The sequence below is a fragment of the Anopheles ziemanni genome, chromosome 3, assembly GCF_943734765.1.
Source record: "Anopheles ziemanni chromosome 3, idAnoZiCoDA_A2_x.2, whole genome shotgun sequence".
Classification (NCBI taxonomy): domain Eukaryota; kingdom Metazoa; phylum Arthropoda; class Insecta; order Diptera; family Culicidae; genus Anopheles; species Anopheles ziemanni.
In genome coordinates this window covers 11,327,523-11,355,281 of record NC_080706.1, presented here as the reverse complement: position 1 = coordinate 11,355,281, position 27,759 = coordinate 11,327,523, and the positions used below count along the sequence as shown (strand labels likewise).

Sequence of the window (27,759 nt, the reverse complement as noted above, 5' to 3'; positions counted from 1 at the left end):
GTTGACTGCATGAAAGCTTTCGTAGTGAAGCTGATAAATATGAAACCCATTGTATTTCGTTGCAGCAGCCATGAACCGTCATACGTAATAGCCACACTCCTCACACTCCTGACGTTCTCCAAGAATCCGGCTGACAGGAACATAATCAAAGAGTTCGTTTATTCCCACAAGGAACAATGGGCAGATGATGATTTCATTATCGATTCTATAACAGCGTTTGATGATAAGCAAAAATCCAGCATGAATTACCGTAATGACATTCGCGACTTTTTGCTAGCAAAGGCTGGAAGTAGATCTGCGTCTTCCAGGCTTATCTTTAGCTCTACATTCACCCTTTGCATTGCTTTGTTAGCATTTGTAAGATGGTAAAGCATACCCAATATGAAAAGTAGAAATTTCGATTTAAGTTAGTTAGGCTGTTCAATCAATGTTAGAAACCGGCATCTTTGTGTAAACCAATCAAAGGGTTAACTCTGTACTACACCCCTCCCTTACCTCCCCGAATCTAGAATTAGCGTTAAATTATGAATAGTACATACAGAAATACAATGTATAATTGATACATACAATGATAATTGTGCCCGCGCCAGTAAGATAATGGGACACACAACATCTGAACTACATAGTTTTGAATGTCCCACGAATGTTCTTTGTTTTGTCGACGTGCTAATAAGTAAACGCATTCAACATTATCTGTTGTGTCATGATAGATAATAAGCGGTTCATTATCAACCAATACTATTTCACTCCCGGAAATTGATTGTCACATCAATTCTTTCGTCCAACAAAACAAATTAAAAATTGCTTCAAACAATTAAGAAAAAACTAAAATTTCAATGGTGTTTTTTTAATTTAGAATTAAAATAGACGGTTATTAACTGTCACCTTTCCGCCAGTTAAATACCATTCGCCTGAACGCGTATTTCCTAGAGATGATACCACCACTGATATGAACGTGTCTGGGACTGGGCAAACTGTCGAACGCCACTGGTTACGATATTTACTGCAGCTAATTATCATTTAGTGTTTATAGCCATATTGACGCTGGAGGCTGAGGGAGATCTAGGTAGGAGATGGTTGTCCATTTAACCTGCATGAGGCGCAGTGATAAGCCTTGCGCAGCCTCCGGACATGTTCAGCAGGGAGAGTGTACCTTGTTTCGGTTGCAGCTTCTCTAGTCACGATTAATCAGGTGCGATACTCACATGTGGACAGATTTCTACCCAAGGAGAAGCGTACCTACCAAAGGTGTACGCGTCTACAAAAAACACCTCGCCAAGTGTTTTTTGGTAGGCTTTTTTGACATGCACACCTCATAACCAGCCAAAGGTGTATTTTTGGTAGGTTTTGGTAACATGCACACCTCCTAACCTACCAAAGGTGTTTTTTGGTGAGCACTGGTGTTTCTAGAACAACTAGCTGTCAAGCATTTGTTTACTGTGGAGGTGGCAGGCCAGAGAGCAGTATGTGTCCTCTTAATTGCAGCTCAATAGTTCATTCGACCGCATATTAATCGATTGTTTATCGAAATTGTGTGATTGTTTAGTGTAGTGTTAGTAGTTTCAATAATACACAACAAAATATTAGTTGTAGCTTCAAAAAATGTTGCAACTTTTATATCAGCTAAAGAAATTTATATCAGCTAAAATGGTGTGAGTTGCTTGTATGTTGCATTTTTAACAGGAGTCCGTTTGAATCGGCAGATCAATGATTGTTTTTAAACTATACTTTCTAGGAAATTCACTCATACATGATAGATGGTGGCCAGAATGTTTGAATGAAAGCAGTGTGATGGTGGTGTAGGCGGTTTTCTGTTATTTTCGAAGCATTCAATCATGAGAAATTATTCTTTTCAATTGCTTCTAACTATCGATTGCACCCCTTCGATTTATTATAAACTTCAAACGATGTTATTATTTATTGTAAGCAAATCGCTATATTATCGAGAATCAAATGAATCATCGTAACTACATGTAATAACTTATTCAATCAAAGATGTGATTGAACTTTTGTTCAAATTTTTTAATACTAGCTGATTAACCCGATTTCATCCAGGTAGAAATAAATTCCTAACTGAAGAGTGTTTGCATTCAGTATCAGTTGGACCAGGACAACAGATAATCGACGATTATTTAAGAGCACTTCTACCATCACCCCACGATATTTACGGTGTCAAATAGTGTCTTTTTTTTAAATCCGTCGCATCTGTCGTAGGGTGATATCATTTTCTTTTTAGATATTTTCTATCGTTCAGGTGTTTGAAATTTAGAGGCAGGAAGGAGGCATAAGAATGTTGGACATTTCACACTTGAAAAATTGGCTTTCTTATAATTATGTTTGGTTGAATTGATTAGACCGATTTTGTATGATTGAGAATATTTGTTACGTAGGAGAGATGAGATTGACCACCCAAAGTGTAACCATTCGATTTAGTGACCCCAAATTGTACGAAAATGATACCCATATTGAATTGTAACCATTGTTTAGCAAAGATATAGGATCTTACCCCTTCCGCCAAATGGATGAAATATTCTCATTTGTTGGCTATATGTTAAAATAGTATGAGGTCCAATTTTTGTAAGAACCCTTTCCATAATTAACGAATTATTATTATTTTTCATAATTGTAATTGATGGGTGTTCGAAAGGGGGGGTAGGGAAGGAGGGCATTAGAAAAAATACAAAATTAGCTACATTCCAGCCAAGTTTGGTTCAGATAGACTTGGTAGATTTTGCGTAGCATACATGTGATAAGAATTAACGCTTTTCATTTTGAGCATTGCTATTATTTTGCCGAAGAGGAGGAGGGTAGAGGGAGTCTGAGGTAAGATTGAACATTAAGAGTAAGACCATTCGTTTTAGAGACCAAAAATAACTCGAAATTAATACCCATATTGTATTTATACCATTTTCGTGGTATGGGGTAGTATGAGAGCCCCCCTTTCCCCTTCTTTTAGAAAGATGAAATTTTAATTCATGCTATGTTCCTGTGTGAGCAGTATGTGTACCAATTTTTGTGAAAATCCATTCAATAATCGTTGAGTAATAATTGTTTTTCATTAATTTTAGAGGGTAGGTGTTCGGGAGGGGTAGGGAGGTATAGGGATATCAACAAACGAAGTTCAGATCATTCAACCTTGGAAAATTAGCTACCTTCCTGCCAAGTTTGGTGGAAATCGGCCCGGTAGATTTTGCGTGATGCGATCACATACATATATATATATATTTATATATATATACACAGGCAACGGTGACTTTTATATATTAGAAGATTCAAATAAATGGTGAATGGTAAACAAAGAACAATAGCCTATTACTAGACAAAAGTGCGATGAGTAATGAATGGGGGAGCATATGGCCCTAGTTGCCGGTCCTTAACCCACAGAGGTCTACATCACCAGGTTAGTTGGCGAAGGCCCAGGAAGCTGGATTCAACAGCCGTACTGGTGTAAAATCTCATAGACTAAGAAGAAGAAGAAGCGTAATGAATGGATAGACTAAACGTAATTATTTATTATGTTTTGTGTTACACAGGTTAGTTATATTTGTTTCTCTGGACAAATACAGCAAGAATGTGCAAGTGAAATACGTCTTGCGCATTTGAAATGGCATAAGCCTGGCCCAGTTAAAGTTTTGAATGTCCCATAAATGTTCTTTGTTTCGCAGATGTGCTAATAAGTAAACGCATTCAACATTATCTGGTGTGTCATGATAGATAATAAGTCAATAATTTATAGGTTCACCAACCAAGCGGTTCATTATCAACCAATACTATTTCACTCCCAGAAATTGATTGTCACAGCAATTCTTTCATACAACAAAACAAATTAAAAATTTCTTCAAACAATTAAGGAATAACCAAATTTTCACTGTTTTTGTTTTGTTTACAACATCAGTAAGAACATCAGAGCTTTTAAGAAGCTTTTCAATTGTTACGCCCATTTCTATTCTGTGTCAACGAGGATAAGTAAACTGGTTAAGTGACCTATCATAAAACGCAGATAACGGATATCATCAACAACTGATAAAAACCAACTGCAAGCTTCTCTATAAAAAGGGATTCCGATCGATGCGATCGGCAGTAGAAGGTGTGCTTTCCTGTAAACTGAGCAGGTAATTGTGCTTCTAGTTGTCTGTTTAGGCTGCAGTGTGCAGAAAATTTGCATTCAAGTGTTGTTAACACATGTGGTTGTTCAAGTGTTTTTAACACACAAGTGATTGGGCTTTTACATATTTTTAAGTGATATTGCTTTTACTCTCAAATTATCCTGTGTGTGTATGTGTGAAGTTTATTTCACACGATGTCCATGCGCATGTAACATGTACAACAGGCAGAATATAAATATGTGACAGTGACCTCGTGGCAGTTACACAATAGAAATTCCGAACTCATCTCCGTGTACCCGTTACAAAGTAGATCATATTTTATAGGACACATAGAAATTAGATAGTTAGCAATTAGTATTGTTAAAGATCTAAGGATTCAAAATGATCGACAAACACACAACAAAATATATTTTTACGGATTATTAAACGAAAAAGTTGATTTACCAAAAGAAGTAACAATAAAATTTGTCAATTTAAAGTAACAGCATGTGTCTAGTATAAAAATAATCGCAGGATGTCACCTGATTCGGCATACACGTTTGATAAGATGTAGTGTCTCATAAAATATGGTGTCACATAAGTATGAGCAATGAATGTCAAAACCACAAACTTATCGACTGCGAGCTTTACTACTCATGCACTTGATATAGAAATAGTACCATAAACTGTAATCATCCCTACGATCATATCTGTTCATTCAATTGTTGCAGGATGACGGGCACGAAAGTACTAGCCCTTGCGGCCTTAGTTGCTTGTGGCTTCGTTTTGACGTCAAGGGCAAGCCCTCTAGACCCCGAACGTTATCTGTTGGTCGAAGCCGAACCACGAGCCCAGCCGGAGGATTACCGGTTGAATGATGATGTATGGCCAACGCACTACGAGATCGAGATCAAACCATACATTGAGGCTGAAGCTGGCAAGCAGGCTTTTACCTTCGATGGCAACACAAAAATCACTGTCACTACCGAGAAGCAAGGTGTTACGCTGATTAAGCTACACATGGCACGAATGGACATCAGTGCATGGAGTGTGGTGCAAAAATCAGACAACAGTCTTGTGCAAACCCTCACGCAGATCTACGATAGCGAAACGGAAGTATTGACGCTTCCGCTAGCCAACGGCGTTACCCTTCAACCCAATACGGAATACGTATTATCTTTCACATACGTTGGCAATATGGACGAGGACATGCATGGTTTCTATCGTAGCTACTATCTAGTCAACGGTGTCAAGGTATGGCTTGGATCTACGCAGTTCCAACAAACTCATGCACGTCGTGCGTTCCCGTGCTTCGACGAGCCCCGATTTAAGGCGACCTTCCAGTTGAAGATCAACCATAAAACTCCTCAATACAACGTGTACTCCAACACGCCGATCGTAAATACCGCCCCCTCAGAGTAAGTATTACTTCAAGGCCTGCATTTAGTGAATTGACTATGAGATGATCAATTCTTTCTGTTTATTTGCAGGACAGGACGTACTCTAACCACATTCGGTATGACTCCAAGTATGTCGAGCTATCTGCTGGCATTTATCGTTGCACCTTACGAAGTGAACCAACGCGAAAACATGGGAATTCTCGCCCGCCCGCAAGCCCAGAATCAGACCCAATACAGTTTGGATGAGGGTATTAAAGTTCTGAAGGCCCTTGGAGACTGGATTGATTATCCGTACTCGAATGTACCTGAGATGACGCGCATGTACATGGCGGCGGTGCCTGACTTTTCGGCTGGAGCTATGGAAAACTGGGGCCTGTTGACATACAGGGAGACGAACATACTGTATCGCTCGGATGACTCGACAAGTCTGCAACAGCAGCGCATAGCCGCCGTCATCGCACATGAAATTGCCCATCAGTGGTTCGGAGATCTGTTGACATGTGAATGGTGGGACGTGACATGGCTAAACGAGGGATTTGCTCGCTACTATCAATTCTTTGGCACTGCTTTGGTGGAGCCTTCCTGGGATCTGGAGCATCAATTTGTGGTAGAACAGTTGCAAGGGGTTATGCAAATGGACAGTTTAACCAGTACTCATCCCATGACGCATCCTGTATACACCCAAAGTCAAGTCAGCGGTATTTTCGATAACATTTCCTACAATAAGGGAGCAGTGGTGTTGAGAATGATGGAGCACTTCATGACTCCATCGACATTCCAGGCCGCGTTGAGGGCGTATGTAAAGGAACGTCAGTATACAGCAGTGCGCCCAGAGCACTTGTTTGAAGCTCTCAACCGATATAATCCAAACGTACGAATGTACATGGAACCGTGGACAGTGCAGTCCGGATTCCCTCTGGTAACTGTCACCAGTAATGCAAATGGATTCACCATCACACAAAAGCGTTTCCTCGTCAATGAACCTAATCATTCCGATGCTACATTGTGGCCATTGCCGCTGACCTATGCCACCAAGGCAGCTGATTTCGCCAACACGAACCCAACGTTTGTGATGACAGCTTCTCACGAAATTCCCATGGCCAACGCAGCCGATGTTGAATATTTTATCCTGAATAACCAGCAAGTTGGATACTATCGCGTCAACTATGATGCTGTCTTGTGGGGAAAAATAAGCAAGGCTCTGCACAGCGAAAACTTCGGAGGCATTCATGTGCTCAACCGTGCACAACTCGTCGACGATCTGTTCAATCTGGCCCGAGGAGATGTCGTCCCGTACGATACGGCATTGGAGATTTTGGAATATCTCAAGCACGAAACCGAATACGCACCCTGGCTGGCGGCAGTAAATGGACTGACGACGCTGTCCCGAAGGATTCATGAGGAGGACGAGGATCTGTTCGCGGTAAGTTTCTATTGCTATTGATAACTATCTGTAAGCCATATTATCAACTTCCATTTCTCTTCCGTAGATTCACATCTTGGACATTTTTGCCAAGGCGTATGAAACCGTCATGTTCAAAGCACCGTCTGCCACCGAACGCCGTGTGTTTACCTACATGCGCCAAAACGTCTTGCAATGGGCTTGCAATTATGGTCACGAAGCATGTAGCAAGGCAGCAGTGGCCGAATTCGAAAGATTCTATCAGAACCCTTCAGTGAAGTACGGATTGCCGTATGGCCAGACACTTTTTTCACTTTCAAGTATAATCATAATAATTTATTTTACAGAGTCCATCCCGATCTACGTCAGGTGGTGTACTGCGAGGGTATCCGCAAGGGAACCAAGGCTCATTTCGAGTTCCTCTGGAATCAATACCTGTCTTCCAACATGGCGACGGAGCAGATTCTTATCCTCCAGGGAATGGGATGTGCATCAACGTATGAATTGATTAGTGTAAGTAGATTTTTATTATAAATCATATAATTGGATCGGGAATTTAAAGTGTCTTTATTCAATATGTTTCAGATTATGATGGACGCCATCTCTTCTGAGAACATCCGATCTCAGGATAAGAGCAATGCATACACCTATGTTATCAACAATCTGTATACGTTACCCCATGTATCTCGCTACCTACAAATGAATCATGCGACTTGGGCGGCAGGGTACGTATTGTCATGGACGTCCCAAATCGAAAATTTTGTACAATCACTAACTGTTGCCTCGTAATTTCTCTTCCCACAGCCATGGCAGTTACATGAATGTGGCATCTGCATTCAATAATCTTCTCGCCCGTCTAAGGAGTGACACCGAAAGGGACACGATCAGTGCGTTCATCGAGACAAATAAGAATACCCTCGGTCAGTCCGCTTATGATTCGATCAAGAATGGACTTGCCGATTACGAGACCAACAAGCAGTTCACGCTGCGAAACCGCGACGAAATCCACGGTTTCTTGAAAAAGAAAGCCGATGGAGGCGCCGCTACGGTGTTTGCCAACATGGCATTAATTGTTAGTCTGTTGGTTCTCGTAGTATGTCGTTGGTAAGGACAGCAACGATGCTTGCTGAAATGGAACCATCGATTAAAATAACAGTGACTGTTTCAAATGTTAATAAAGTGATTATAGTAAAATTCAACTTTTCTGCCTTGCTTTTCTGGAATATGGACAGTCTTTCCTCTCGTGGCGAAGGGTGGTTGGGGTAAACTACATACAACAATACAATAAACTTCCTTGTGTACTTCCTTTTGTATTGGCAACTTCCTCCCTTCTGATAAACTTCTTTACTTCTTTTCATTCCTTCACACAACTTGCTCGGACTTCGTTGTAAAAATACAAGTATCGTATTTATTACATATAAATTGGGCAGTTTCTCGAAATAGATGCATCAACGCAATAAACTTTGTTGCGCTCTCTTCTAGTGATTTTTTTTATATTGACGTTATCAGCCTAAGCACGGATTTTGATCGAATTAGTCCGATCGAATTGAGCTCTCAATTTTCATACAAAAGGAATTGAACTTTTATCGTAATATGTATGAAAATGGACCACTCGATTCGATCGGATTAATGCGATCGAAGTCCATGCTGTGGCTGTATAAATGCTTATATTATAATATAATCCATTGATCGAATCTACTCGAAAGAACTGTTTTTCATTTGCAAACATGTTCAAACCTGTTGTAAAATTGGTTATTATCTATTAAAAAGTTTCATTCGAATATCTGTTCATCAATAAGTTCACATGAGTGATCACATGCGCTTTTTACGACCGTGAATCACCTATTAATCTTGTATTGCTGTAACCGGTAATAAGACGTCATAAGTTCTTCTTCATCGTTCATCCAGTCGGTTTTGTGATACGGGTATTTTGCACCTTACCGTCAACGACAGTTCAATCAGGAAGGTTGTTACAAATCAATCAAAATGTAGGTACGAACATATTTAGGGGAAGAGATTGCCACTCCAGCAATTCGTGTGAACCGCGAGAACGTTACCGGCAACAAAGTGGGCACGTCACGAATCTTCTCGCTATCGGTCAGCGCTGTAATACCGACGGAGCGTGTGAGTAAGCTTAACTATTTTATTGAGACCCTTCGGCGGATGCGCTTCGTACAAATATTGATGGGAGCTGGTTATCGGCTGCGTGCTATCGTAAAGTATTGATAATGGTTGTCATCTTGATTTGTTTTTCTTTCCATTCCAAAATTCTTTCCCGCTTCTTCGTGCGATCGAGTACCACCTCTTCTATATAAGAGGATCGACTTTCCCGTCCCGTCGAGTAGTAGCCTAGTATCCTAGGCAAGCAAACAGGTAATTAGACGTGCCATCATCTCTTTGGGGCTAAAGTAGGATAGAAGTGATGAAAATTGTTTCTGCCAAAGAAAATATTTACAAGTGGAAAAACATCTCGCTGGTTCTCAATAACAGTGAACTAATTCATAAAAAACATGTTTGGAATTTTAAAAAATTATAAACATATCGATAAAAAAGTATATTATGAATGTACGTTATTGAAAGTTTCAAGTGACCACGTTTGTAAAATAACAGTTGATTGGTGTCTATCAGTGTTACCAGATTGTTCCTTGATTGCGTAGTGTTGTGTCTCTATCTATGGCCTTACAACAGATATACTTTTAAACAATTTATTCTAATTTTGCTCTGTTAGAATATTGCAATCCATCAAAAGAGAAAGCAAAACTATCTAAGAATGTAAATTCAGCACCATTTACTTTCATTAAATATCAGTGATGGGAGATCCATCAGAATTCGTCGAAAATCTGTAGTGTTTCGCGAAGGTGAAATTTGATTGATAAGCAATCTTATTGATTTGTGTTGACCGTTGCTAAGACAAAACTGAGCTAGTAGCCTTGCGATGAATCATTGTCATTAACTAGATAAGCTAAGACACGTGATATTTCCAATCAATCCACAGAGTGTGAATCCCATTCATGTTTTACATTTATGGCATATTTTCACAAACCGTTATCATTCCAACAATCCAATCAGTTCATTCAATTATTGCAGGATGATGTTCACAAATGTGATAGCCCTCGCGGCCATAGTTGCCTGTAGCTTCGTTTTGACGTCAAGGGCAAGCCCTCTAGACCCCGAACGTTATCTGTTGGTCGAAGCCGAACCACGAGCCCAGCCGGAGGATTACCGGTTGAATGATGATGTATGGCCAACGCACTACGAGATCGAGATCAAACCATACATTGAGGCTGAAGCTGGCAAACAAGCTTTTACCTTCGATGGCAACACAAAAATCACTGTCACAACCGAGAAGCAAGGTGTTACGCTGATTAAGCTACATATGGCACGAATGGACATCAGTGCATGGAGTGTGGTACGAAAATCAGACAACAGTCTTGTGCAAACCCTCACGCAGATCTACGATAGCGAAACGGAAGTATTGACGCTTCCACTAGCCAACGGTGTTACCCTTCAACCCAATACGGAATACGTATTATCTTTCACATACGTTGGCAATATGGATGATGATATGGCTGGATTTTATCGTAGCTACTATCTACTCGACGGTGCCAAAGTATGGTTGGGATCAACACAATTCGAACAAACTGATGCACGCCGTGCATTCCCTTCCTTCGACGAGCCCCGATTTAAGGCGACCTTCCAGTTGAAGATCAACCATAAAACTCCTCAATACAACGTGTACTCCAACACGCCGATCGTAAATACCGCCCCCTCAGAGTAAGTATTATCACTGGGCTTGTTGAGTAGGTTGGGGGATTTTCTCCAACGCTTAATCATTTATCATCGTTTATTGGTAGAACTGGACGTACTTTAACGACGTTCGGAATTACTCCAAAAATGTCGACCTATCTACTGGCTTTCATCGTTGCACCTTACGAAGTGAACCAACGCGAAAACATGGGAATTCTCGCCCGCCCGCAAGCCCAGAATCAGACCCAATACAGTTTGGATGAAGGTATTAAAGTTCTGCAGGCCCTTGATGATTGGGCCGATTATCCGTACTCGAATGTGCCTGAGATGACGCGCATGTACATGGCGGCGGTGCCGGACTTTTCGGCTGGAGCTATGGAAAACTGGGGTCTATTGACCTATCGGGAGGCAAACATTCTATTCCGTTCGGATGACTCGTCCACTATGCAGCAACAGCGTATCGCAACCGTTATATCACACGAGATTGCCCATCAGTGGTTCGGAGATCTGCTGACCTGCGAGTGGTGGGATGTGGCTTGGTTAAACGAGGGATTCGCTCGCTATTGCGAGTATTTCGCTACGGCTCTGGTGGAGCCTTCCTGGGATCTTGAGCACCAGTTTGTGGTAGAGCAAGTTCAAAGTGCTATGCAAATGGACAGTTTAATCACAACGCACCCCATGACGCATCCTGTATACACACAGGCACAAGCTAGTTCCATTTTCGATAACATCTCCTACAATAAGGGAGCTGTAGTATTGAGAATGATTGAACACTTGATGACTCCATCGACCTTTTTGACCGCCATAAGAGCTTATATAAAGGAAAATGCATATAAATCCGTACGCCCAGATCACTTGTTCAACACTCTCAACCGATATAATCCCAACGTACGAATGTACATGGAACCGTGGACTGTGCAGTCCGGATTCCCTCTGGTAACTGTCACCAGTAATACAAATGGATTCACCATCACACAAAAGCGTTTCCTCGTCAATGAACCTAATCATTCCGATGCTACATTGTGGCCATTGCCGCTGACCTATGCCACCAAGGCGGCTGATTTCGCCAACACGAACCCAACGTTTGTGATGACAGCCTCTCACGAAATTCCCATGGCCAACGCAACCGATGTTGAATATTTTATCCTGAATAACCAGCAAGTTGGATACTATCGCGTCAACTATGATGCTGTCTTGTGGGGAAAAATAAGCAAGGCTCTGCACAGCGAAAACTTCGGCGGCATTCATGTGCTCAACCGTGCACAACTCGTCGACGATCTGTTCAATCTGGCCCGAGGAGATGTCGTCCCGTACGATACGGCATTGGAGATTTTGGAATATCTCAAGCACGAAACCGAATACGCACCCTGGCTGGCGGCAGTAAATGGACTGACGACGCTGTCCCGCAGGATTCATGAGGAGGACGAGGATCTGTTCGCGGTAAGTTTCTATTGCTATTGATAACTATCTGTAAGCCATGTTATCAAGTTCCATTTCTCTTCCGTAGATTCACATCTTGGACATTTTTGCCAAGGCGTATGAAACCGTCATGTTCCAAGCACCGTCTGCTACCGAACGCCGTGTGTTTACCTACATGCGCCAAAACGTCTTGCAATGGGCTTGCAATTATGGTCACGAAGCGTGTAGCAAGGCAGCAGTGGCCGAATTCGAGAGATTCTATCAGAACCCTTCAGTGAAGTACGTAGTGTCGTTCGTCTAGTCGCACCAATTAGATAAATTATAGTGATAATAATTTCTTTTACAGAGTCCATCCCGATCTCCGCCAGGTGGTGTACTGCGAGGGAGCTCGCAAGGGTACCAAAGCTCATTTCGAGTTCCTGTGGAATCAGTACTTGTCTTCCAATGTAGCGACGGAGCAGCTTACCATACTGCGCGGAATGGGTTGTGCATCGACGTATGAATTGATTAGTGTGAGTTGTGTTTTCGGCAGGGTGAAATACTCAACCAAACACCAGGAAGATCTATTACAATCAATTGTACTTACAGATTATGATGGACGCCATCGCTTCTGAGCACATTCGATCGCAAGACAAGAGCAATGCATACCTGTATATCATCAATAACCAGTACAATTTGCCACATGCTTCAAACTACCTGCAACAAAACCATGCAATTTGGGCTGCAGGGTGAGTTCGGTGAACACTACGGACGCAGAATATGTACTTACTTACATTGAACTTGCTTTTCTCGCTCTCCGCTAGGCATGGTAGTTACTTGAGTGTTGCCTCTGCATTCAACAACCTTCTCGCCCGTTTGAAGAGCGACACCGAAAGGGACACGATCAGTGCGTTCATCGAGACAAATAAGAATACCCTCGGCCAGTCCGCTTATGATTCGATCAAGAATGGACTTGCAGAGTATGAGACCAACAAACAGTTCACGCTGCGAAACCGTGACGAAATCAATGGTTTCTTGAAAAAGAAAGCCGATGGTGGTGCTGCTACAGTCTTTGCCAACATGGCACTGATTGTTAGTCTTGTAATGCTTGTGGTATGCCGATGGTAGTCTCATAAAGAATGTCTTGCATGAAGGGAAAATTATACATCACTTCTTAAATGAAAAATAAAGGAACATGAAATATTGTATACGTGAAAGTGTTTTTTTCGTAAAATTTTAGGCAAGTACTTTAACCTGTTGAGGCACTAAACGATCCAGCTCAGTTTTTGGATCGATCACGTGCGCTATTTGTAACATTTCTCTCTCAACGGCCGTCAAGCATCTCCGGTATGCACAGTAATTCCAAACTATCATATAACTTTATTTATCTTAAGTACGCTCCTTAAATCAATAAAACTGCTTGCAACTAATTGAGTTACTACCGGCTAGCCGTTGCTACCTCGATCTTTTACGCTTTGGATAAGTCCACTGTTCCACCCCGAACTGGCCAAGAGACCACACTACGTTCCTAAACCTCATTAAGCCAATTAACAATCGGCTGCGCGTTTCGGTTTAACCACGCAATATTTGCCTCCGTCAGCTCAATTGCCTGCTGTATGGTGCGGCCACTATCTTTCAAATGTGTTTCGGCAAACTCCTTGAGCTGTGAAAGATGAAAATAGTTTAAAAAATATGTAACATTGCCAATCAGTTGGGTTTTGGGCAACGGTTTTGTTTGTGTTGTAACGTACCGCTAGTAGCTCCGACTCGGTATTGAACCGTTTCGTCGAGTACTTGAGAATAATGTTCAAGTTTGACATAGAAGCACCGAAGCTGAAAACAAATGTTTAGACGTGCAATAAAGAACCGCAAACTTGAGTACCATGGTATTCCCCTAAATGTACTTACTATTCCTTCAATTTTGACCAATTGTTGCGCATATAGTCGAACGCGAGTGACTGACCGATGACATTGTCCGCCACGGACAAGAACACTCGGAATGCATCCTGCTTCCGAATGCCAGACTCGTCAGACATCGAGCTCTCGAGGTATCGCGTCAGTATCCACGGTACCCGAGAGCAACCCATGGCGGAGAGAAGAATCTCCTTCTCGCTTGCAACGGTCGCCTTCTGGAACCGTTCCCAGGCAAAATCCCATTCTGTTTCGTCGCCATATTTGATGGCCGTGCAGTACACGGTACTTTTGAGGTTGGGTGAAATTCTACCGAATGGAAAGGAAAATGCTAGAAAACTCACACGCTTCCGTGCTGGACAGAACTCAATAGAATACTCACGGATTGTTAATGTCCGGATTTGGTTGCTGCATCCAATCGTAGTATTTGCGAATGCAATTATTAACGCAATCCTTGCTTCCCAAGTGGCACAAAGCTTTCAGCACACTTATTCGCTTATACACAACCAGCAAATCATTACCGGGGTGATCCTCGAAGCCTACTTCTGCGTAGATCTTTTCCATCAACTCTAATGAGTATTTCTGCATGGAGTATATTAAAATCGTTAATGTAAAACATACTGTCTAAGTTTAAACAGCGCTATCACACCTTGAACAGTCCGTAATTTCTGGTACGGATGAGCATCGAGTCGATGTAGTTTAACGAAGCAATGGCTGTCTTCCACGGTACGTAGTCTGTCTCGTGCTCGAGGTATCGGGTAACATTCAGTGCAATCGCGTAGTCCAAGTACCCCGCACGGGCTAAATTCAACGCGTCATCGATCAGCTGCGCACGATTTGAGGCCGCTATCGATCGAAACTTGGTTCTGTCTTGCAGATGACTAACTATCATTTGCCAGTTGCGTTGATCGTAGTTTACTCGATAGTATCCTAAAGACGAGACCGTGTAAGAGTTTGATTATAATGGCACTAAGTATCTGTTAACGGCTGTCTGCTCACCTGTCTGTTGCACGTTCACCACAATCCAGTCGTGGCTGGGAATGTCGTGATTGTTCATTTCCAACGATGCCTCGGCTTTCATCCAAATATTTGGCTTCGTCTGGCGGAAATTACTTTCGCCGAGTGTGGTGTAGGTTATCGGAATCCACCAAAGGAACCGCTCGCCCAGCAGGGCCGCATCGGAAACGTTAAGGGCATTTGCAAACGAGAACCGTTCCTGGCGAAACACGATGCTGTTCATGTCGTAGTTGCGTAGCACGGATACCACGGGAAATCCGGTCTGCAGCGTCCAAGTGTCCATGATTTCCTTCACCGAAGTGTACTCATCGAAGATGCCCCCTCGTCGAGCTTCGTTGGTGAGATATTCCCACAGATCATCCTGGTTTGCACTCTGGTACTTTCTGGAAGGAAAATCAAATCATGGGTTCACATGGCATTACACCAACAAAGTGCGGTGGGCGTGCACATACTTTTCGTTTAGATAGTTCGTCAGTCCCCGCTTAAACACGTCCGTCGTGAGGAAGTGATCCATCATGCGGATGATGGTGGCACCCTTGCCGTAGGAAATTTTGTCGAAAATCTCATGAATTTCCTCCGGATTGTGCACCTCTACCGAAATTTGATGCGACGACGAGAGGGCGTCCAGCGAGAACACATTGTGCAGCTCGTTGACCACGAACTGTTCCATCGGCTTCCACTTCGGTTCAACCGCGTCCACCCCGAGGTATTCCATGTAGCTGGCGAAACCTTCGTTCAGCCATAGGTCGGTCCACCACGAGGGTGTCACCAGATTGCCAAACCACTGGTGGGCTACGGATGTGAAGGATACTATTTTACTAACCATACCAAACGAGAACACACTACAACTAACCGAGCTCATGCGCCACAACGGTGATCACATGTTGCTTATTGCTGAGGGCGGACACGTTCTCCTCGTACAGCATTGCCGTCTCGCGGTACGTTATGAGGCCCCAGTTTTCCATCGCCCCGGCACTGAAATCCGGCAGGGCAATCATGTCCACCTTGGGCAGCGGATACTCGATGTGGAAAAAGTCCTCCAGGAACTTGAGCAACTTCGGACCGACGCTCAGCGCGTACTGAGCCGATCGGATCGAGTCGGAACGCGCCCAAACCGAAAAGTTACCCTCCGTCAGGTTGCGGAAGTCACACACGACGAATGCCACCAGGTACGTGGACATCGGTACGGACTGCTGGTAAACGTCCCACACGTAACCCTCGATGTCGCTGTAAGTGTGGTTCAATCTAGAACACTGGAGACCACGCGTCCGACCATGCAAATGCACTTACCTTGCATCGTAGGAACGCAACCGAGGCATATTGGACAGTGAGACCATATCCTTTGGTCGGGCAATGCTGATGTTGAACCGTGCCTTAAGTGCAGGCTCATCGAAACACGGAAAGGCACGTCGTGCATCCGTTGGTTGGAATTGTGTCGTAGCAGTCCACCTAAAACGAAGGTTAAGTTTTTTATTGAATAGCGAAACAACCAACTCTACAAGCTTATTTTCATTATTAAAAAAGCAGTTTTGTTGTACTATTCCTGTAGTTTCAATTTACATACATTCTACAAGGGTAAAATTAGATTACTTATTATACTACATAGGTTTGTATGTACAAATTCAGCAGACTCTCGATTATACGCGCCCAAGAGTGGGATTATTTTTACTGTTTTGAGATTATACCTAAGAAGTAATACTAACCATACCATAATTAAGTATATATTTAATAAAAGTTCTTTTTCGTGTGATTTACTTTATATCAAGCGATTAAGCTAGGAACGTCTGATAGCAAATACCAAAAGCAGTTAAACAATCTGGAATAACCGCGGATAATCATGAGTCTACTGTAATAAAAGAAAGCAACAGATCGTTATCAGCTAAACACCTATGGGGTACAAAATGTATTGGAGATATCTTAACATCCAACCGCTAACGTTACCTCGTTTCATTGTTCGCTGTATACGAGCTGCGATAGAACCCTTGCAGATAGTTATTCAGTACGCCCTCGTAACGAAGCCGGACCACATACTGATCGCCCTTGCGAAGGGGCGTCTTCAGCATCAGCACATAGAACTGCTTGCTGTCGATGGTAAGGTTACGGTCGATTTCGATCCTTTCTACTATCGGATTTTCCGTAGTTTCCCCGTCTGCATTTGACGGTGATTTTCCTGCCTGTTCATCCACCATCCGCCGCTCCACGGTTGCCTCGTGGATGACGAGGGCAGCCGCATGGAGCGTCACGTTGTCGCAGCCTTCGAGCACGTTGACGACGATTTCTACCGTGCCGTGGAAGGTAAAGTTGTCCTCCACCAGCCACGGTACGAGCCGAATGTCGTACGCAACGGGTTCGATCGATCGAGGCAGGCGCAAGTTCTCCCGAGCCGCTGACGTAATCGCCGTGTCGCTGTCGTTCGACGAAGGTTGTGCCATGGCATCGGTTCCGGTGTTGCCCGGTAGGCCGCTGTCGGTAGGCACACCGTCCGTGTGGATAGGTGCCTGGGTCACTACCGCAGAGGTCACAGGCGGCACTTCGGTAACGGCCAGAACCTGTTGATGCTGGTGCTGGTGCGATGCCGATGAGTGTTGATGTTCGCAGATTGTCGTATGCGGAAGGGACCCAAGAAGATGCTCCTCGCAAGAGGCAAAGTGATAAATCAGCAGTCCGGAGCCAAACAGAAGGCAGCACACGATGGCAACTGTGGCCAGCAGCGTCGTCCGTGTGATAAGGTAGCCCCGGGGCCCTTGGACCGTTGTGCCGTCCACCTCTACGGCGAGTGATTCTCGGATTTGCATCTTGCTGTTATTGTTCATGACTCTATGCTGTTGATGTGCGTTGCTGTTACTCGATTGATAACTGTTAACGCCGGTCTTCTGTTACTGCTGGGGACGACATTAAATTCGACCAATCGATCCCGATCTCACTTGTCGGCTATCTGGAGGAATGCTGGGAATGAGCGCAACGATGGTCTTTATTAATCTGGATTGCATTAATTTGAATCGATTAAAAACATAACCATGTCGGGAAGCAAGGATGGTCTACTTCAGGAATTATATTTCTTCTGGATGCGGTATGTTTTATGACCTCAAGCAATTTATAGACTTCCATTGCCTGTGAAGACTTTGCTTGTGTTTTACTTTATTTTTACCTAATGAAGGAAGCGGTATTAATTTATGGTCAATTAAAAACCATGGGTTAATTTCATCAAAACACTATCGTAATAAAACCGAAACGTTTTTTTGACAATCTAACTGAAAAAACGTTGAAATACATTAGGTATAACTGGCTTTCACCTAAATTTGGACTAAAAATGTTTAACAGAAATTAAAAAAATATTGTTAACCCTGCTGGAACATGAAACGCTGTGTGCGATATGCGCCGAAAAGGGTCGATTCGAGGCGATTAAACAAAGTCGTTTCCAATCGATGTCTTACTCAATCAGCAACCCCCATTGCCTAGAATATCCTTTTTGTGTCATTTTATCGTTCTTTTCTATCCGGTTTTCCGGCTTAATGTCAACCGTTTGCAACGGAATTGAAACCGCAAAACGAACCACGTCCCATTTTTTTTTTTCATTCAAATATTCGACACATCCGGCACACAGTAATGAGTCACATGCATAATCCAATCACATTCGTTTCCTTCGCTGCCTTGTGCGGCTACGTTTCACGGTGTTCACTTTCTTGTCCACATTTTTCACCCCTCTTTTCCCGCAAAACCATTTCGCAGCCGACCGCCGCAGGAAGAACGCGTGAGAGAATTGCAAGACGACATAATCTTCGGCATGGAAACGGCATTCGTCCTGTTCGTGGCGGGATGGGCCGACACCCTTATTCACAAAAGCCAAAAAGGCATGCGGCCCATATGGCGACGGCGATGTCGTTGCAAATGTTTAGACTGATTATTTTTCAGTCAACTTTTTTTTCATTCCCCGTTAATTCCGCTTGGCATGAAACCCATTCTTTGCGCAACGTTCCGTGAAGGTCTCAGTTAAAAAATAAATTGAAATTATGAAAAAGGATGTAGGAGTCCATTTGTATTTTTGAATAATGCACAACAGAACCCTTCGAAAAGTTACCATATGCTCTAAAAAAAGATATGCCCGTAGTTAATGAAAAAAAAGTTGTATAAAATGTATTTTTTCTCTAATTAATGTGTTAGCATTAGTTATAGCAGTGCGAAAATTTGGCGTTAATCCGGGTTGTAAATTTATAATATCAAAATTTGATGTATGAAAATACTGTAGTTTGTTTAAAGGCCAACCTATAAATGTTTCCTATTGAAAAACAAAATGTGTATTTCTGAGGATCAAATCTAATCATTGACTAGCTTAACTTCTCTTCGGAAGTTAGGGAAATTGATCTTGACAATGAAACTTGAAAGTGAATACAAATGATAAACACTTTCTACATGTCATACGAAAAATAAAATTATATTCATTAGATATAAGGTAACAAAGGGGGTCCGCGACAGCCGAGCGGTAGCGCCGGTTAGAAAATCGGCTCATGAGCGTTGGGGCTCACCACCTCGACGGCGTGGGTTCGAATCCCAACCGAGACCGGACCCTCCCCTGTACGAGAGGACTGACTATCCACGTACTACAACAGGGAAACAAGTCTCGTAAGCCCTTAACGGGCAGGCATGACCAAGAGGTCGTTACGCCAAGAAGAAGAAGGTAACAAAGGAGAGGCATAATTCGGTCTCCACTTTTCCCAGTATTGATTATACTTTAACGGTGATTAGGAAACAACTTTGCTTTAAACAAATTATTAAAATATTTCAATTGTTTGCATTCATTCTAATCTCATTCACGTTGGCCTCGTTTCCTTGCTGTTCCAAAGTATTCTTTTTCGTCGTTCGTCTTTTCGACTGATAATGATTTGCAAAGGTTCGCCCTCATCTACGCCATACCAGAGTCAATGGTGACCAATGTCCTCTTTACATCGAACAAGAAGAAAAAACGTCCACTTGTGCTTTACTTCACTGGGCTACGACCGTTCCATCAGTTCGCTTCGAAAAGGAGTTGAACCGTGAAACGGTGATAACGGCATGTCAACTGGACGCCTTGCATGAGCTTCTTCCATTGCAGCATCAGTTTCGGGATGTCGTAGGAAACAAAAATAAAAAATAAACGAAAAAATAAAACAAACCAACCGGTGTAAAGTAAACTGTTTCGAGACACACTAACGGTACCGCAATTCACAGCACCAGCAGCAGGTTGGATGAATCGAAAGGTGTCAGGAAGAGACTGTCGATCCGAGCGGAGATTGATGCTCACCCGATCCAGTGCAAATCGACCAAAGCGGGTCGGAGAAATTCTACACCGGATCTGCGACCAGCTTTGGCCACTAGTACTGTACCCCGAAAAATCCGACATCATACGAGCCACGGTTCAAGAACGTTTACCCGATGCGGTTCGATTACAGGACGGAGCGACCAACCGGGTGTCCTGTCAACTCGTATGAAATATTTGCCGATTAAATTACCGGCACCGATCCCGTCGCTCGTCGGCTGTCATCCGGTTGAGGCATACGGAGGAAGCGGTAGTTATTGAAGGAAAAACGATGATCGTTTACGATGGCCTCAGACAAAACGGTTGCGGAGGGGGCAGCGAAGGAAGCGGCAAGACTGGTAATCACGGAAATCCTTCACCACTCAAAGAACTTGCATTGTTACATGCTGGTTAGCGTTTGGCGTTGGGACAGATTTACAGTCCAGAACCAGCGCGATCATGAAGCCCCCACAGGCCGGCCGGCATGGGTGCACCACCCAATCACGTTGAATTTAAATGCAACAATTAACCAGCATAACTTAAGTTATGCTGCACGGACTGGAAATGTGGCCGAAGGAAGCTTACCCTATTTTGTCACCAGTGCATCCCGACGAACGGGAGAAAGATACAGCGTTACGAACCACAGCAGACCCGGACCGGATGTGGTCGTATTAAATTCTATTCCCTCGTCTCCTTCTCAGTTTTATGTGGCCCGATTTTTTTTTTCGTTCAATTTCTCAAAACCCCATTGTACTTGCGGTCTTCCGCAGTGGGGTTTTAAGTAATGGTTAAATTTTTAAACACATCACCAGGGCGCCCCCGCTCGATCTCATCTCGTCGCGTTCTCGCTTTCGTTTGATATTCTATTATATTATTTCGGCCGCAAACCATTCGCCGTGGCCAGTGTCGTTCGGTGGCGAACGGAAGAGAATGGCGGTCGGTGGGATCACAGTGACGGCAGCATATTGTTATGCTAACCTCGCACGCCACTCGTTCCTGCCCGAAGACGAAGAAAAGACCGTCGGTATTACCATTTCAAATCAAAGGGATGATACCGGAGCCACCCAAGGGGGCGCCTCCAAAGTGTCCGACTGAATTCGGTACGATGAACAATGGAACATGATGGTTCAAATTTATATAAAATATTTTATAATTCCTCGTGGAAACCGTTCGCTTCATCAATGATGGTTTTTGTCTTTTAGAAAATTTGGAAGTTTACGAATCAGTCGGTATTAAAACAATTAAAATGTATACAAATGAATACAAATAAGTGCACAAAATCCAGTATAAGATTTTATTTTAACAATCCTCTGTTTTTTTATACAAAACACTTTTTTTATACAAATTTAAACACACTTTTACTGCAAATAGGTTGCCGAAATTAGCATTCGCAATTCTTCTTTGTTATCACACCGCCCGATATCGATTTGTACCCTAAATGCGGGTTAGTGTGGAATCGCTTCGTTATGAGACGGATAGTACACATTTATATCGGTCCAAAAAAAGTAGCTTAACGGCGTGGCAAATCATCATAACGTCAACCGCAAAGAAACACATCTGAACGCTGGTTCCGAGCGAAGGCAAAGAAATAAATCGGCTCCTTTTGCGGCTTGGTTTGTGCTCGACCCAAGTAGGGGTGGTTTTATGGCCCGTTCTTTTCCGTTCTAAGTTGTCCGGTTCGTCGGCCTGGCCGGGTTGAACATCGGCTACAACATAAGTCACTGACCGAGCCGGGGTACCATTGCCCGAAGCTCGAATAAAATAAAATAGACCTTCACAAGCCCAGAGTGAAACCGGCGGCGAGTGCTGCTACTACTGGAGCTTATTGTCACACGCACGCTGGGACAATTAATCCAATCGCATCCCGAACGGATTCGTTAACGAATTATGCTCGCTCCCGCATACGAAATGAGCGCAGGTTCGGGTGAGGTTAAAGGGTCGGGTTGCCCCCAGCTGGAGCGTCACTCGACTCAAACCTACCATCCGTTCCCTTGTTGGGAAACGTAGTATGACGTCGGCCAACTTGGATTGCTTGGAAGTGCGTGATTCGTGCCGATGAAACAAGCGGATAAATTGATATCATTGATGTGTTATCAAAACATGATTAACAGATTTTATCGATTTTATCGAAACAATCCATTATAATTCCTTGGATTGGCTATACAGTTCATTGTTCAATAACCATGTTTCTAATTCCTATGCTTTATGTACAAAAACTGTAATAAGAATTGATAAAAAAAGTTTTTCTCATGATGATACTCGTAAATGCTTCTCCAACTACACTAATTTCGTGTACTTTAATTTGCCAAGAAATTCTTCGAAAAATGTACATGACCTTGGATATTCGCAACTGTTGTGCCACTAAAGCAGAACCTGCGAATCAATTGGAGCATCTAACGATAGTAGCGAACTTGCTATCTTACACTGTCAGATTAGATAAGAAAGAAAACACTGTTACGCATATCTTGGCATAGAGTGCGTAGGGCAGACGCATGGAATAGGTCCTTTGTAAGAGAAACAATTTGGAATTAAATTAAATCGTTATCCTTTCCGGAAATAGATACGACACGTGCAATGCATTAACATTGCCTACTTCAAGGGGTATGAAACCACGTAATCACATTGTTATATCGGTGATACAACATCCAATATGTCGATATGCTTTCCGGGTGAAAGAACACTTCGTCCTTCGAAGCATCTAATGAACGCTGGACAAACTTTACCCCCGACCTTGTAGAGTACCGGGTGCGGACTCTTGTGCAGTTGAACACTTTCAGTTAAAAGAGAAAAAGCGCATCGCATCGTAACTGTTCCATGATTCATCACTCCTGGGCAATACGCCGATCGGTTGCAACATATGGTCGGATTCGGTGGATGATGCGGGAGAAGTAACGTTCAAACATAATTGATTTATCAAATCAGGGTCGTGGCGAGTGAACTGTAGCCAGTTCACACCACTGCGTACTATCGTCCAATCGGTCCGATACCTAGAGCATCCTCTAGCTTTGCAGGGAGATTATGGGGGACGCCATGCTGCCTGCCGAGGTAATTCGAGCGGCTGGTCGTATTTACCGTAGAAGATTGAGTAATCCCAGGATTGCTGGCCGTCCATCCCGTGCCTGGTGGGAATGGTCTGAAAGCGGCTGACGGGAGCAGGGCGGAAGGAAGCGGAATATACTTTGTTTTCTCGCTCCACACTCTTTCCGGGATGAGAAAGTGCCTTCCGTCGCTACTTTTGCGCGGTCTCGCTGATACCCGGAGCCGGTCCAGTAGTGATGCCAGGGAATTTAGGATCGTAGATTGGCACTTGAATTGATTCAAGGCCAGCTGTTGCCGGACCGTTTTGTCTTTTGGGATTAAAGTCCCGCGCATACCGTTTCCATTATGTCGATCAACTGGTCGTTTGGATTTATTAGAGAACGTTTGTTTTGTTTCCAAGATTTGTCCGTGCGAATATTTCTACAATGCTGTGTTCAAGTTTTTCTATCATTTGACGTATCCTGATCCCCAAAGAATCGGTTTTATAGATTTCAAATTTCGATATCGATTATTGAGAATGTTCCTCCTTCTTTCTTTTCGTTGGTTTATATCCATTAATTTTCCAGTAATAGAGAATGGTTCATTTGACATCTATGAAACAATAAATGCCTATACGAGCTGTCTGTTAACACCTCAATCACACAAGTGGCACCGGGATGTTACAATTTGAACGAAACGACCAGACAGATAAAAGTGTACATGTTGACTGCCACACGGCCGCATGCATTTCATAAGCGGCAACCACCCGCTCTTACGATGCGCAATTGATCGATTGGTTATTATAGCCGCATATCAAATGTAAGGTACGGAATACCGATACTTGGACAGCACCTGCATCGGCACAAACTAGGAGGTTTATCCATATGGCCAGAGGATTGCAATGCGTTATATCTAGCAGTGCGGTGCTAATTGGCCAACAAGCCACCGACGCTTCCATCTTCGCGATCCATCATCGGGCCATCGATCATGAACTGTTTATCCGCGTGGTGATCGACCCGCTTACAAATGCTCGTGTACTAGTTCTGGGAAGTGTTTAATGTTTTCATCCACCTTAAATTAATACGATGGTGCCAAGGATGGCAAAGTATACATTGGTGCCTGCAGATCGTACGGGAAGAGGTTTTGACTAGAAAGGATTTTAGTATATTAGCAGTACTCACCCAACTTCGGAGAAAATGTATTTCTAGTTTTACGCAACGTGTAAGATGTTTACCAATCTGTTGAAATATGGAAACCCTTTGCTTGAAGGATACTGCATATCGCCCGACCACATAGAATCCCAACTCGCACTTGTGTTTTTAATTATTCGTTCGACTTTATAAATTAATCAACGCGGCGCGAAGACAGTGATGAAAGACTGTTTTACGAAAACACCTTGTAATCGTGTCGGATGTTCATCTATATGATCATCTGATCTTTTCTTTACATCGTCGTCCGAACTCACTTTGAATTGTTTGTGTTTTTTTTATCACGCGCTATTTTCGGCAAGGAATTGATTCGTCTTATTATTTGTACTGCTTCTTGATAGGTTCAGCGTAAGAGTAGTTTTTAAATACTCTTCATGCACCATGCACCACACACGCGGAATGGCTATTTTGATACATTTCTTGCCTAAACGTGTTGATGTCTGCCGGCGTAGAGTTTAGAATCGATGCACATGTTAAATACACTTGAAACACGCCGCGGCCTCTCAGTACGCAACCTCTGGGTTTGAACATCCATACGCAACTGAAACGACGAAATCAAAATTGTTTTCCGCCCCTGGTTGTTCGAAATCGAAATGATTGTTTTTCGCATTCATCAGTTCATTCTGTTCATTTGGTGGATGACAAATGACAACAACGCGACTATCAGAGGGCCCGATACTCATGAATGAAGTAATTCTTGAACAGCTGTTTACGTCAAAATATTTGTTTACGTTCTTTACGTTTCGGAAACGAAAACCACATGTCTCATTTCTATACAAATTCGTTTAAAGGTCCAGAATAGATATTTAATTTCCACAATGATCAAAAAATCGTTCAAGAACGTGTTCGTTACCGTTGGCACAACACAGTTCGACGAATTAGTTCGTGCAGTCATCTCTAACGACGTCCTGGAAGAGCTAGTTAATCTCGGTTGCGAAACGCTTACGATACAGTTTGGAAAAGGCTTGGAACCTGATCTTCGGAATGCGAACCAACGCACCACCATCAGTGTTACTGGCTACAGTCTGAAAAGCAACATTGCGGACGACATTTCCAAGGCGGATCTCGTGATAAGCCACGCCGGAGCTGGAAGCTGCATAGAGGTGCTGGAAGCCGGAAAAACCCTGATTGTCGTAGTCAACGAAACCCTGATGGACAATCATCAAACCGAGTTAGCTGAGCGGCTTAACAAAGAAAAATGTTTATTTTACTGCACTCCGGACACTCTGCAGTCAACATTAGTTGGTAGTGATTTTAGTCAGTTGCAAAGTCTTGCCCCAGGGGCATTAGATAGTTTCGTTGACCACTTGGACAAGTTTATGGGCTTTAAATAAAAGCAACAGAAGTGTAGGGTAAAGTAATACATGTGTGGGCTCTCTACAAAATTACTTTAAAAAATCTGTGATTGTTTGGAAAATGATTATGCTACAATGTTTTTGCTCATGCATCGCCTTTGAGAATAAAGGAATAAATTTATAAAATAAATTGTAAATTAAGCGACATTTGCATTCCTTAGAATTTTATTGTCGATTTCTCGTAAATGATAAACATTTTATCACAAAGCCGCTAGGGTGGTTGAGCATAAACAACGTTGCACAACTGACGTCTTTGTTGTCAAAACGACAGCAGTGAAAAAAAGGAAAATTAAAGCATGCATGAAGCATTCTTGTTCTTATAAGGATTAACCGGTTTCTTCTCCCGTACAGTTAGGTAATTCTTGTTTTATTTGCTTGATTTACCATTTTTTATCGAATCGCCTGCATTTCGTAAACGCCGTCTACACTTCGTCGTATCGTTGCTAGTAAAGTGCGCCTGTGAATTAGCAAGATGAGTGAAATGGCGAAACACCTCTGCGGAACGGACAACTGTAAGAAGTCGGCAACGCTGCAGTGTCCAGTGTGCTTGAAGCTAGGCATTCAAGGATCCTTCTTCTGCAGCCAGGAGTGTTTCAAAGGATCCTGGAAGGAGCACAAATTCATCCATCTGCTCGCAAGTAAGCGCAAGCTTTTAAGACCGGCCCATTGCTCGGCCCAGCACTGCATACCAATAATCTGCCCTATTTCCGTCCCACAGAGGATAAGGATTCCAACGCGTACAACCCGTGGCCTTACTATACGTTCACCGGCAAGCTGCGGCCCTTCGAACAGTCGCCTATGCGCACGGTCCCGCTTGCGATTCCCCGGCCGGACTATGCGGATCACAAGGAAGGTCGATCCAAGTCGGAGGAAGCACTACGGGGGAATAATACGATCAAGATTCTGGATGACGAGGAAATTGAGGGCATGCGTGTGGCCTGCCGATTGGGACGTGAGGTACTTGACGAAGCTGCCAGAGTGTGCGGTGTCGGCGTCACCACGGACGAAATAGATCGTGCTGTTCATGAGGCTGCCATCGAGCGGGAGTGCTATCCTAGTCCGTTGAATTATTACAACTTTCCGAAGTCTTGTTGCACTTCGGTGAATGAAGTTATCTGCCATGGAATACCGGACAAGCGTCCGCTGGAGGATGGAGATTTGTGCAATGTTGACGTCACGGTATACCATCGCGGCTTCCATGGGGATTTGAACGAAACGTTCTTCGTGGGAAATGTTCAGGAACAGCATAAGAAGCTGGTGCAGGTCACATATGAGGCGTTAATGAAGGCGATTGACATCGTTAAGTATGTTTTTCTCATAAAACATTGCCTACAAGAACTACAAAGAACATGTTTACCCTTTTCTACCCTCAGGCCCGGTGAACGCTATCGTGAAATAGGAAACGTAATCCAAAAGCATGTGCAAGCCCATGGATATAGTGTTGTTAAGAGCTATTGTGGACATGGAATACATCGATTGTTCCATACTGCCCCTAATGTACCCCATTATGCCAGTAAGCTGTGTTCTGATGCTACACATTCATCCCGGCGTTCTCAAATAATCATACTAATGCAGTTGAAAATTTTTCCCATTGTAGAAAACTCAGCTGTAGGCGTCATGAAACCAGGACACTGCTTTACGATTGAACCAATGATTTCGGAAGGTACCTGGCGAGATGTATCGTGGCCAGATGATTGGACTGCGGTTACCGCGGACGGTAAGTATTCGGCGCAGTTCGAACAAACTTTGCTCGTAACGGAGACTGGTTGCGACATTCTGACGAAGCGACGAAACGAAACTGGCACACCGCACTTTATGGATCACATGTGAACCCTGAGGGTTACAGCGCTGGAATCGTACCAACCATAAGAGGATAGGATCATGCAAATCGTTCCCAGTCCCAACGTTAATTTTCAAATAAACATCCTCTTTTTTTCATCGTTTAT

The 27,759-nt window shown here is 43.2% G+C and overlaps 4 protein-coding genes across 5 annotated transcripts; 3 read left to right on the top strand and 1 right to left on the bottom strand.

Moving 5' to 3' along the window:
• Positions 1-4,817: 4,817 nt before the first annotated feature.
• Positions 4,818-13,160, top strand: LOC131284057 (uncharacterized). Its single transcript, XM_058312912.1, has 12 exons — positions 4,818-5,503; positions 5,576-6,908; positions 6,976-7,166; positions 7,235-7,400; positions 7,473-7,612; positions 7,692-7,991; positions 9,975-10,661; positions 10,742-12,074; positions 12,142-12,332; positions 12,400-12,565; positions 12,642-12,781; positions 12,857-13,160. The coding sequence occupies exons 1-12, from the start codon at positions 4,818-4,820 to the stop codon at positions 13,158-13,160; spliced, it is 5,637 nt and encodes a 1,878-aa protein (XP_058168895.1).
• Positions 13,161-13,560: 400 nt separating this feature from the next.
• LOC131289248 (aminopeptidase N) lies at positions 13,561-17,773 on the bottom strand. The gene is made up of 10 exons (XM_058318464.1): positions 16,902-17,773; positions 16,251-16,409; positions 15,814-16,187; positions 15,413-15,752; positions 14,943-15,343; positions 14,593-14,873; positions 14,326-14,525; positions 13,941-14,252; positions 13,784-13,865; positions 13,561-13,695 (listed from the first exon to the last, which is right to left on the bottom strand). Exons 1-10 carry the CDS (start codon positions 17,771-17,773, stop codon positions 13,561-13,563), a joined length of 3,156 nt encoding a protein of 1,051 aa, XP_058174447.1.
• Positions 17,774-25,243: 7,470 nt separating this feature from the next.
• Positions 25,244-25,803, top strand: LOC131288048 (UDP-N-acetylglucosamine transferase subunit ALG13 homolog). The gene has a single exon (XM_058317145.1). The coding sequence runs from the start codon at positions 25,277-25,279 to the stop codon at positions 25,790-25,792; it is 516 nt and encodes a 171-aa protein (XP_058173128.1). The 5' UTR covers positions 25,244-25,276; the 3' UTR covers positions 25,793-25,803.
• Positions 25,804-26,064: 261 nt separating this feature from the next.
• On the top strand, positions 26,065-27,752 carry LOC131286189 (methionine aminopeptidase 1). Of its 2 annotated transcripts, none has more exons than XM_058315110.1 (5): positions 26,065-26,168; positions 26,266-26,451; positions 26,532-27,117; positions 27,187-27,326; positions 27,411-27,752. In XM_058315110.1, the coding sequence occupies exons 2-5, from the start codon at positions 26,286-26,288 to the stop codon at positions 27,641-27,643; spliced, it is 1,125 nt and encodes a 374-aa protein (XP_058171093.1). In that variant the 5' UTR covers positions 26,065-26,168; positions 26,266-26,285; the 3' UTR covers positions 27,644-27,752. The 2 variants fall into 2 exon arrangements, with proteins under 2 accessions (XP_058171093.1, XP_058171094.1); XM_058315111.1 differs by having other exon boundaries at positions 26,090-26,168; positions 26,261-26,451.
• Positions 27,753-27,759: the final 7 nt, after the last annotated feature.

Bases quoted from the DNA above. Each gene is read 5' to 3' on its own strand.
- LOC131284057 (XM_058312912.1), top strand. From the start codon at position 4,818: ATGACGGGCACGAAAGTACTAGCCCTTGCGGCCTTAGTTGCTTGTGGC. The intron at 5,504-5,575 runs GTAAGTATTACT...GTTTATTTGCAG, and splicing joins GTAAATACCGCCCCCTCAGA to GACAGGACGTACTCTAACCA. The intron at 12,075-12,141 runs GTAAGTTTCTAT...TCTCTTCCGTAG, and splicing joins AGGACGAGGATCTGTTCGCG to ATTCACATCTTGGACATTTT.
- LOC131289248 (XM_058318464.1), bottom strand. From the start codon at position 17,773: ATGAACAATAACAGCAAGATGCAAATCCGAGAATCACTCGCCGTAGAG. The intron at 16,188-16,250 runs GTAAGTGCATTT...CCACACTTACAG, and splicing joins TTGCGTTCCTACGATGCAAG to CGACATCGAGGGTTACGTGT. The intron at 15,344-15,412 runs GTATGTGCACGC...TTTTCCTTCCAG, and splicing joins ACGAACTATCTAAACGAAAA to AAAGTACCAGAGTGCAAACC.
- LOC131288048 (XM_058317145.1), top strand. From the start codon at position 25,277: ATGATCAAAAAATCGTTCAAGAACGTGTTCGTTACCGTTGGCACAACA.
- LOC131286189 (XM_058315110.1), top strand. From the start codon at position 26,286: ATGAGTGAAATGGCGAAACACCTCTGCGGAACGGACAACTGTAAGAAG. The intron at 26,452-26,531 runs GTAAGCGCAAGC...TCCGTCCCACAG, and splicing joins ATTCATCCATCTGCTCGCAA to AGGATAAGGATTCCAACGCG. The intron at 27,327-27,410 runs GTAAGCTGTGTT...TTCCCATTGTAG, and splicing joins TAATGTACCCCATTATGCCA to AAAACTCAGCTGTAGGCGTC.